The following is a 12131-nucleotide window of genomic DNA, read 5'->3' as shown; positions in this document are numbered from 1 at the left end:
TGCAAAAACGACTCTTGAAGTGTATTTACAATGCTTTGACATATTCAGACCAAACTTGGTATGTGTCTTCATGCATGACCTGAGGCATCATACAGTGTTTCGGCACAGCGCCACCTACTGGAGTGGAGATATGAAAAATGCTATTTTTGCTTATAACTTCTGATGGGTTTGACCAAAATTCATAAATTTGGTATGGGTCATCAGGACAATGCCCTGAAGGAGCATGAGAAGTTTCGGACCAGCACCACCTTGTGATCAAAAGTTATAACAAAACTGAAAAAATTCTAATACTTTTTTAAACTAATTGCTATGACTTGGTTATGCTCAAAGAAAGATCGGCTTCTTCAAATACAACAAATCTCATAAATCACACTTGAAATATTGTTAAAATTGTAATTGTTATTGATTTACCTGTGAAAACTGTTTAAAAATAGCAAAAAATACATTTTTAATAGGTCAATGTGACCCTTCTTATTAAATTATTTATTATTGTGTTTCGGTAGTGACAAATTTGGGGAAATGAAAAATATTCCAAAACTTTCTGAAAATTCAATATGAGAATTAACTGCACAATTACTAGAAATGTGTATCTTGGATTTTTACATACAAAATTTGTGGAAATTTTTTTGTGAGCTACAAGGGCGTTAATCGATGGTTTATGCTTTTGTTATTTGCATTATTTCAACTTATTATTTTTAAAATAATCAAATTTAACAGCAGAATTGAAAAACTGCATTACCCATGATTCTGTGCAGAAAATTCCACCACAAATTCCCACAAAATTTGTGGAATTTATTTTTTTTTTTTTCAAGATGTTTTCAACTCATATGCATATTTTGCAATAAACTTCAAATATATTGTTTCTATAGATATAATCAACATTTTATATTTCTCCATGGTTTTTAATTGGATTATATCTTCATGGGATTTGTAGTTCTTTCACAGTTCAATCTTTCTGTCTGATTTTCAAATACATTTTTGCTTCAAATTAAAGTTTGTAGTTTCGATCGGAGAACGATCCCTCATGGACATAAACGGGGTTAAATAATTGTGTGTGTGTGTGGCAGGTGTGACGATGGCCTACGTGAACCCCAGCCTGTCGGTGCACAAGACGTCGTCGTCAGCGGTGGAGCGTCACAGAGAGTATCTGCTCGACATGATCCCGTCTCGCTCCGTCTCACAGCCCGCAAACACCTGGAAGTAAGGAAGTGAGGCTCTGGGATTCACGCCGGAGCGCTGAGCCGCTTCTCCAGGTTTATTCATCCAAGGGCTCTTCACTCTCACGGGTGAGTTTGTACTGAACCGGATCCGGATCACTTCTGCTCCCGCGAATATAAAAGACTCTTTCAGAACAAGAGGAAAAGACTGAAAACAAACCAAAAACATCACGGAACAAACTGATGGATGCAAACGAGGCGCGTTCAGGGTTTGTGTTTGTGTGTGTGTTTATTTTTTATTTAGATTTCTTTGACTGTTAAATTATACGAGTGTGTTGAAGGATGTTTGTCGTCACACGTTTGACCCAAACACGCATTTGTTTTAATTGTCGCAACTCATAGTTTGTCTAAATTAATTAGTTTTCCGAGTTTTGAGTCAGTTGAAGTTTCACACATTTGTTCATATTTTTGCAGTCAGTAAGGATTATATTGTGGATTCGCTCTCTATATATATGAATATAAATATTAAACAGTTGCTTCAAATAGTTTCTGAGATGATTCCATTAATAACTGCTTTAATTAAAAGATCATTGGTATCCTCAGATTATTATTTGATGAGCTGCTCATTTTGTTTAAAGCATCTGAGACGCATTTAACATCTAATGATGATGATTATGATGAAGAATGTCCAGCTCTGATTGGTTAATCTGTGCACTCTAAACCTCAAGCATTATTCCTATAGGCCCGTGAGGTTTAGGTTTAAATATTCATGATGTTCCCGCCCACTGAACGGATGATGTCACCAAAGCGTTTGTCATTTTGTTTTGTTTTCAGGGTTACGAACAGACACAGAGTGACGCATTTCCTGCAACATGTACAAAGTTACAGTTTGTTAGATTGATCTTTGTTCCTGTAATAAAAAGTTTAACCCTTTCATTGCCTGGAGATCTTCATTCAGTTCCAGTGAAATCATGATTCCAGTTGCATTGATTCCTGTGGATTTCACCTTCATCTCACATCAGATAAAATGTTTGCGATTCATTGTTCATCTCATCAGAATACACAAATACTTCTGAATGTTGTCATATCTAGCCTCTTGTCTGCCACAAACTAACAATAATAAGAAGAAAAACGTGGTTTTGTCTGTGGCATTTAACAATGTATATATTATATAACTTTTAATTACTATTAAATTATAACTTTGAATTAGTCATGGGATTCGAACCCGCGTCGAGACCCTTATAGGGTCTTTTTAGATTCTTTTAGGTCTTATGGGATGTTTTTACTTCATATTTGTGCAGTTTTTGGAGGATTTAATAGGTTTTTATACAAAAACAGATTTTTATTTAAATTGACTTTATAAAAGACCCACATTTCTAACTTTAATTCATGGGGATAACATGGATAATTTTACATGGTTTAGTGTGAGATTTTTGCCCATCTTTTGTAAAATGCAGTTTTAAAAGTAAAAAAATGATCACTTTATCCAGTAGATGGCAGCAGAGCTCCACTATTTGCTATTTGACTGACTGAAAGACATCTTTTCACAAGTATTTTTCAGCTGGATTCATATCTAAATATTATGAAATCACAATTATAGCAAAAAAAATTACTTTTTGTCAAAGTTTAGCAATTTTTTATACTGAAAAAAAAAAAAAATTTCAGTAATGTTGATTTTGAGGATGAATTTTGTCCATTTTCTAAGTGGGGTCTCATCATAATGTAACAATATTGGATATTATACAATTTGCATACATAAAAATTTGTGGGGAAAAAAATAATAATTTCAAGATGTTTCCAACTCTGTAGAATGGCCCATATAGGCCTATGCATATTTTGCAATAAACTTCAAATATATTGTTTCTATAGATATAATCAACATTTTATATTTCTCCATGGTTTTTAAATGGATTGTCTTCATGGGATTGTAGTTTTTTCACAGTTCATTGAAAAACTGTTTTTTTTTTTTTTTCAGTAATGATAAAAAATAAAATAAATAAATAAATAATGACTAATTTTTTCAGTAATGTTGATTTTGAGAATGAATTTTGTCCATTTTCTAAGCGGGGTCTCATCATAATGTAACAATATTGAAAAACTGATTTTTTTTTTTCAGTGCAAAAAATGCTAAACTTTGACAAAAAGTAATTTTTATTGTTATAATTGTGATTTCATAATATTTAGATATGAATCCAGCTGAAAATACTTGTGAAAAGATGTCTTTCAGTCAGTCATATAGCAAATAGTGGATCTCTGCTGCCATCTACTGGATAAAGTGATCATTTTTTAACTCTTTTAAAACTGCATTTTCCAAAAGATGGGCAAAAATCTTAAACTAAACCATGTCAAATTATCCATGTTATCCCCAGAAATGTGGGTGTTTTATAAAGTCAATTTTACATAAAAAGCTGTTTTTGTATTTTTAAATTTATTTATAAATTTAAAAAATGATAAATTCTCCAAAAACTGCACAAATATGAAGTAAAAACATTAATAAACACAGTAAAATTACATTTGTTTAAAATATATATATATATATATATATATATATATATATATATATATTGACCGCACAAGGGTTAATAATACTTGAGTTAGTGTAAATAGCGTTTGCCAGCAAGGGATATTATTTGCACTTGTTATAAATAGACACTCCGATATTATATAGTTATGGACAGTGTTTAAATGAAAGCAATGAGATGCTCAATCCTGCTAAATAAACCTCTTTTATTGGTTTGCGGGTTTAAACTGGAGGCTGACTGCTCCAAAACCTCTTTAAAACCAGGTTGGTTTCTTCAGCAAAGCAGCACACACATCAGATCAACATTAAACGCGATGAAATGATTTGATTGTGCTGTTCTTCATCGGCCTTCATTCGCCCCGCAGTGCGCGTGTGTGGCGGGCAGGAGGCGCTAGAGAGCAGCGCTCGTTCACACTCACCGCAGCCGAAGAAGACGCGAGCGGAGCGGCGCTGGACGGAGCGATGGCGGCGTCCAAGGTGAAGCAGGACATGCCTCCGCCCGGAGGATACGGTCCCGTAGATTACCGGAGGAACCTGCCGCGACGAGGACTGTCCGGTACGTGCGTCCGTGAGGAGATTTAACGCGATGATCAGTGTGTGATTCATTAAACACACAGAGTTCAGCTGGTCATCATGATCTCAAACGCACCGATTCTGCTGTAAATACTCGTAATAAAACACAATCTGAAGGGTTTAATCTCGTTTAAAGAGTCAGTTTGACCTCATTAACATCATCTGTTCTGTTATTGATCAGCTCAGACTCACTGACGATCATGTTTAATCATATTTACATTAATAATCATCACTGTAGCCTGTAATGGAACCGTTTGAATCTTGCTTTAGTGAGTTTAAACTCCTGCTGTGTGTGATTGATTCACTAAACTGAGAATCACAACAGAGATCACGATTCTGAACAAACAATTAAACAAAATAACATGTAATTTACTAGAGGTTCTGACAACATGTTAATTGCTGCAGTCTGATTAAAATGTGTAATTTTAATGAATTATTATTTTAAAAAACGTGTTGATTCAATGACTCACTCATAAATACTTCACTTGTTTCATTACTGGATGAATCAGTGTTTTGAACGAATCACTTGAGTGATTCATTGACACACAGTCACTTGTCGCCACCTACTGGTGTAATGATGTTATTGATACAATCTTTATTTGAAGCATCAAGCTTCTTTTAACATGTTGCTAGCATGAATTAGCATGTTGCGAGTAAGTTTTAACACATTGTTACCATGAATTAGTATTTTGCTAATGTTTTAGCACATTGCTGGCATTAATTAGCATTTTGTTAATAAATTTTAGCACATTTAACATTTTAAGCATGAATTATCATGTTGCTAGTACGTTTTAACACATTGTTACCATGAATTAGCATGTTGTTAATGTTTTAGCACATTGCTATCATTAATTAGCATGTTGTTAATACATTTTAGCACATTTAACATTTCTAGCATGAATTAACATGTTGCTAGTAAGTTTTAACACAATACAAACATGAATTAGCATGTTTTTAATAAGTTTTAGTATGTTGCTAACGTGATTTAGCATGTTAGTAAGTTTTAGCAAATTGTTAGCATGAATTAACATGCTGTTAGCATGTTTTAATTTATTGCTAGCATGAATTAAACTCATTTGTAAGTTTTAGCACGTTACCATGAATTATGTTGCAAACATGAATTAGCATGTTGCAAGTAAGTTTTAACACATTGCTAGAATGAATTGTTCGTAAGTTGTTAGCATGTTTTAATTTATTGATGGCATGAATTAACATGTAAGTTTTACCATTTTGCTAGCATGAGTTAGCATGTTGCGAGTACGTTTTAACACATTGCTAGCGTGAATTAATATGTTGTTAGCATGAATTAGCATGTTTGTAAGTTTTAACACGTTAACATGAATTAGCATGTTGCGAGTAAGTTTTCACACATTGCTAGCATGAATTAGCATGTTGTGAGTAAATTTTCACACATTGCTAGCATTAATTACCATGTTGCTAGTAAGTTTTAACATGTTGCTAGCGTGATTTAGCGTATTGTTAGTAAGTTGTAGAACATTACTAACATGAATTAGCATTCTGTTAGCATGTTTCAATTTATTGATGCCATTAATTAACATGTTGTTTGTAAGTTTTAACATGTTAGCATGATTTAGCTTTTTTGCTAGTAAGTTTTAACACATTACTAACATGAATTAGCATGTTGTTGGCATATTTTAATTTATTGCTAGCATGGATTAGCATGTTTGTAAGTTTTAGCTAACATGAATTAGCATTCTGCTAGCATATTTTAATTTATTGCTAACATGAATTAGCATGTTGTTAATAAGTTTTAACACATTGCTAGCATAAATTTACTTTCAGAAGGTGATTTGCTCTATTTTGATCACTCCAGTAGACATCAGTGTTTATATCTGAACAATAAACGTTTATCCCAGTCCTTCAGTGATAATATGAATGTGATTCTGTGTGGTTGAAAAGACCGTTTCTAGTCTCTGGCTCAGAACCAGATCTGATGGTCGCGTGATCAGACTTGATTTAATTGACACACGAATCGCTCTCGGTCACGGGTGTTTGAATCGAGATCGGTGAATCGTGCAGCTCTGTAACCCATCAAATGTAAGTCAGTGATTTGTTGTTCCCAGGCTACAGTATGTTTGGGATTGGCGTCGGGATCCTGGTGTTTGGATACTGGAGGCTTTTCCGCTGGAACCGTGAGCGCAGGTGAGGCTCGTCGCGCCGCTCTTTAGCATCTGTGAGTCGAGTCCGTCACACTGACTGTTTTCTTCTTCTCGTCACAGACGTCTGCAGATCGAGGAGCTGGAGGCTCGGATCGCGTTACTGCCGCTGCTGCAGGCCGAACAGGACCGACGGTGAGAATCAGACGCACTCCTCAGATTTGCTTTCTAGACTGAAACTTATTTCAAAATAATGAAAATTATTTTCTAAAAGCTATATAACATTTTTCTTTCTGCAATTAATTGACTTGATGACAGCAAAGTGTTTTTGTAGTCTTCTAAATGAGCATTCGCATGCTCAAGGTTAGTCATTTGCATAAAACACGCCCACACAATTTCCATATAAGGGCTTTCTGCACTACCTTTCCTTTACAGCCGTTCGTGACTCTGAGCAAACGGATGACGCTCTCTAAACATGAGCAACTCCAGCAAAGCCACGTGTGAAAGATTAAACACCAACTATGATGTTGGCTTGATAAAGCCAAGTTTGAAATAACTTTGAAAAGCTTGAAGTTTGAAGATTTTACTTGTATACGTCGATCAAATGTTGTTAACATGTTTTATTAAGTTGCTAGCATATTTTAACACATTGTTAAAATGATTTTACATGTTTCTAGTAGGGCTGGACGATTATGGCCTAAAATCAAAACCTCGATTAATTGAACATTTTACCTCGATTACGATTAATGAACGATTTTTTAATTTTTTTATTTATTTTTTTTGCCCTCATAGTTCAAGGTTTGTACTGTAAATATGACTATTAAAGGTGGGATATTTTTTCCTTATATAGTTCCTTCAAAAGTAGAAAAACATATGCTATAATAACTTTTGAGTTTCTAAGCTGCTATTGTCATAAATCACTGGACAGCGCTGACAACTAGTTTCTGTGTTCCTCTCAGTGCGCGCGATCTTCACGCATTGCGCAGCTACTGTTTGTATGAGTGTTCGTGTGCCACAAAGCAGCTGTGCGAGCGCGTTAGCTCGATATAATAATACACATCCGATCGTCTAATCGCTTGAATGTCCAAAGCATAAAACATACAACTGACAAAGTTTAGTGAAGACGCAAGTCTCACCGCTCGCGCGCCATCACTATGTGTTGAACCGGCCGGTTGAACCTCCGTGTTTTGCTTTTTTGCCACTGACTGGACGGGACGGAGTCATGTGGCTACATACGCTGTACTATGTTTTTAAGTCGGAAGTATTAACAGTATTAAAAAAACGAAATAACCGACATGGGAAAATTACGTCGGTTAGAGGTTCTGAATTTCGGTCCAGCCCTAGTTTCTAGCATGAATTAGCATGTTGCGAGTAAGTTTTAGCACATTGCTATCATGAATTAACATGTTGCTAATGTTTTAACACATTGCTAGCATGAATTAGCCATGTTGTTAGTAAGATTTAACACATTTCTAACATTAGCATGTTGCTAATAAGTTAACATATTGTTAGCATTAATTAGCATGTTGCTAGTAAGTTTTAGCACATTGTTATCCTGAATTAATGTCGTTAGTAAATTTTAGCACATTTAACATTTCTAGCATGAATTATCATGTTGATAGTAAGTTTTAGCATTTTACTAGCATGAATTAGCATGTTGTTAGTAAGCTTTAACACATTTAGCATTTTGCTAATAAGGTAACATATTGTTAGTATGAATTAGCATGTTGCTAGTAAGTTTTAGCACATTACTATCATGAATTAATGTCGTTAGTAAATTTTAACACATTTAACATTTCTAGCATTAATTATCAATTAGCATTAATTGTTACCATGAATTAGCTTGTTGTTAATGTTTTAGCACATTGTTAGCATGACTTAACATGTTGCTAGTAAGTTTTAGCACATTGTTAACATGAATTAACGTCATTAGTAAATTTTAGCACATTTTTAGCATTATTTAACATGTTAGAAAGTTTTAGCACGTTTTTAGAATGAATTAGCATTAATGCTAGTATGTTTTATCACATTTCTAATATTAGCATTTTTTTGCTAACACATTGTTAACACATTGTTACCATGAATTAGCATGTTGTTAATAAGTTTTAACATGTTGTTAACATGAATTAGCATGTTGTTAGTACATTTTTAACACATTGCTAGCATGAATTAACATGTTGTTTGTAAGTTTTAGCACATTTTTAGCATTTGTTGTTAGCATGAATTAGCATGATGTTAGTAAGCTTTAACACATTTCTAACATTAGCGTGTTGTTAATGTTTTAGCACATTTCTAGCATGATTTAACATGATGTTAGTAAGTTTTAGCACGTTTTAGCATGAATTGGCATGTTAGTAAGCTTTAACACTAATATTAGCATGTTGCTAACAAGTTAGCACATTGTTACCATGAATTAGCATGTTGTTAGTAAGTTTTAACATGTTGCTAGCATGAATTAGCATGTTTACTTTGTCACCTTCTGCCTCGACCATTCACGTGAGTTTGGGGGCGGGACTGTGTGACAGACTGACCAATGACAGACAGGGGGCGTGTTCAGAAAAGCTGATTAATGTAGAGGTTTGTGTTTGTTCCTCCTCCAGAACGTTACGGATGCTTCGTGAGAACCTGGAGGAGGAAGCTGTGATCATGAAGGACGTTCCCGGCTGGAAGGTTCTGACACGTTTTATTGGGTTTCTGTGTTCAGATGATGAACATGATCACATGATTCATGAGCTTCTGTCACAATCATTGAGTTCATTCACAGGAAAGAGTTTCTGGTCTTTAAAGCGTTGATGTCTTCTGGTGTCTCAGGTCGGAGAGAAGGCGTTCCACACAGACCGCTGGGTTCCTCCGGTCACAGAGGAGCTCTTTAACCTTCGACCCCGTGAGGAGATGCTCCAGAAGAAGTTTGGCTTCCAGTGGTACGTGTAGACGGCAGCTATCCCAGCATCCCGTTCTGCGCTGTTGCCTGGAGACGTGTGTGTGTTTCTCTGTTCACATTGTAAATGTTTCCATATTAAATATCTTTACTTTCCTCTCAAATGCTTTCGTGTCTTTCCTCGTTATTTAGGGTGTTGCATTTATTCGGTAACACTTTATAATAAGGTTCCATTAGTTAACTCTAGTTAATGCATGGACTAATAACGAGCATTACATTTATTACAGTATTTATTCATCTTCGTTAACATTAGGATACGTTTACACGACAACCATGTACGAAAACAGAAGTTTTTCCTTTGCATCTTTCACGTACAGATGACAATGTTGTGAAATCGATCCCCGTTCAGATGGATCCACGAAACAACTAAAACACTGTATTCTGCTGGCAGACCAGTAGATGGCGATGTAAAGAAACGCTATGTGCCTGAACACGTAACACACATGCACATGACGTCACCGTTTTCACAAACTTTAATTTTTGTAGTTTACACAGAGACGATAATGGTACCGTTTTCAAAAAACTTGCACTTTGAAACCCGTTTTCAAAGGTTTGTGTTTTCAGGTCGTGTAAATGAACGGTCAAAATGCATAATTTTCTGCGTTTAGTTGAAAACGGTGTCGTGTAAACAGTCCCATAGTTCAACCATTCATTGTTTGTTCATGATTGTCCACTAACCCTCTCTAAAATTATCTTTGGTCTTTTTTTTCCTAAAAATTACGTTTTGTATTTTAGAATTTTTTACTTTATCGGAACTTGCTATGCGATCACAAAAAATCATGGACATGTTTTGAAAAGGTTAAATGGTGCTGAAAAAAAGTCACAATTGTATTGTTCGCAGTCAAAAATGAGCGCATTGGAAATAAATGGGAAATGAATCTCATCTAGTGGAAGTGTTTGGTACTACAACCAAATAAATCTTACTAAAAGCTCATTTTTTGGAACACAACTTGTTTAGATTTCCTCACAGTTCCAATGTAAAACATATTTTGGAAAATATATATTTCATATAAAATTTAAAAAATAGTATTTTTGTGCATTTTTCATAATAAAAATCTTAAACTTCTATAATTTTTTTTTTTTTTACTTTTTAAACTTTTCACTTCAGCAATAATAACCGAACATTAGTCTGTTATCCAAAGCATTCAAGATTTATGACAGAAATTTAATTTTCAATTTTAATGTGGAAATTTCATTTTCAGGTCGAAATTTAATTTTCAGGTCTATGCTCAAACAGTGGTTAACAAGTAATAAATGGATTATAACTATTCCATAAATATAATTTAGTGCCATAAAATCCCCTAAAAATACAAAATATTAAATAAACTGTTAAAAAAAATGTTAAATAAACATTATCGAACTAAAAATACAGTACATTTAGCTAATTGAATTAAAAAATAGTTTAATATCGTTAATTAATGTTAACAAATAGAACCTTAATATAAAGTGTTACAATTTACTCTGAATCACCATGGAAACAAAGATCTTCCAGTGCATGGAAATGATTAGGAGAATTTTTCATCTAGTTAGTTGCCAGAGCAGCGTTTCTCATGTTTGTGTAGTTTAACTTGGACAAAAATATACACACAAACTTTAAAATTAAAATGAAAGCAAATATATAAAAAATAAAAACATTATTAAAAATATTAACACTGGTTTACGGTTCATATTTGAGTTGTTTCTGCACTGGATACTCCTGAACGCTGTACACTTATGAATATGAAATAACTCGATGCACAGTTAACACTGATGAATGTTTATGAACAATTATAAACCAATATAAAGAAGTGGACTCAAATCACATGATCTGCAGGATGAAACCAGCCACGAGACGAATTGATTTTGATCACTTCAGTCACTTTTCTTCATGTTTCAGTGGATGAATGAAGTCAAGTTCACATTAACCATCATCCACTAACACAATACTGACCGTCTTCATGCTCAACACTACATCCACTGCTTTAACAGAGCAAACTTCTGTCTGTCAGATGATTCTTTACAGTAAATGACTCTCGCTTTGATGTTTTGAATCATATTCAGACATTTAGAAGTGTGAATGAACAGATACACTGCAAAAACTCTGTTCTTCCTCAGTGTTTCCAGCACAAACATTCTAAAATCAAGATACATTTACTGGATGCATCTTTTTTTAATGAAAAATGTGTCAAAATGAAGTTTGTGCTTAAAACAAGAAAAATAATCTTGTTTTAATCTTTTGCATCAAGTAAAAAAAAAAAAGAAATCTTGCCTTGGATTTAAAATAAGCTTAAATTGTTCTATACTTTATTTAATTTCAATTAATGTTTATTTTTATTTCAAGTAACAAAAAATGTGGGGTTTTTATGGTTTTGGTTATAAAATAAACTTAATTCAAAGGGAAAACTAAATTATTTTTCTGACTCCATTGTTTTAAGCACAAACTACAAGAAAAACAAGACTAGAGATGCTTGATATATCGGCCACCATATCGGTATCGGCCGATACATGTTCATTTTTAATGTTATTATAATGAGAACACTATAATTGTGATCTTGGGACATGGATTTAATGGTGAAACTTTTGTTTTTGGCCAAAATATCGGTTATCGGCTTTCAAACATAAAGAATTATCGGTTATCGGTTATCGGCCAAAATTGGCAGAACAAGTCTTAATATCTTCAGTCATTTCTCTTCTCCAGTAAATGTATCTTGTTTTAAGAATGTTTAGATATTTGTGCTGGAAAACAAGACAGAAACACTGAGGAAGAACATCACTTTTGCAGTATATTCATTTCTCAGTGTTTCTGTCTTGTTTTCCAGCACAAACATTCTTAAATCAAGATACAT

At 34.0% G+C, this 12131-nt stretch overlaps 2 protein-coding genes across 4 annotated transcripts in view; both read left to right on the top strand.

The window, feature by feature from the left end:
- The window catches only part of LOC125250197 (transcriptional repressor p66-alpha-like), a 35319-nt gene extending 33229 nt beyond the window's left edge, over positions 1–2090 (top strand). For all 3 annotated transcript variants that reach the window (XM_048162667.1, XM_048162668.1, XM_048162666.1), the window contains exon 11: positions 1068–2090. In XM_048162667.1, coding sequence (XP_048018624.1) covers positions 1068–1204 — 137 coding nt within the window. In that variant the 3' untranslated portion in view covers positions 1205–2090. The remainder of the gene's footprint in view (positions 1–1067) is intronic.
- Positions 2091–4050: 1960 nt separating this feature from the next.
- Positions 4051–9410, top strand: ndufa13 (NADH:ubiquinone oxidoreductase subunit A13). The gene is made up of 5 exons (XM_048164254.1): positions 4051–4234; positions 6336–6414; positions 6492–6563; positions 8969–9038; positions 9180–9410. The coding sequence occupies exons 1-5, from the start codon at positions 4141–4143 to the stop codon at positions 9297–9299; spliced, it is 435 nt and encodes a 144-aa protein (XP_048020211.1). The 5' UTR covers positions 4051–4140; the 3' UTR covers positions 9300–9410.
- Positions 9411–12131: the final 2721 nt, after the last annotated feature.

This window comes from Megalobrama amblycephala, linkage group LG17, assembly GCF_018812025.1.
Source record: "Megalobrama amblycephala isolate DHTTF-2021 linkage group LG17, ASM1881202v1, whole genome shotgun sequence".
Classification (NCBI taxonomy): domain Eukaryota; kingdom Metazoa; phylum Chordata; class Actinopteri; order Cypriniformes; family Xenocyprididae; genus Megalobrama; species Megalobrama amblycephala.
Note: the sequence above shows the minus strand (reverse complement) of the source record. Positions and strands in the feature narration are given on the sequence as shown.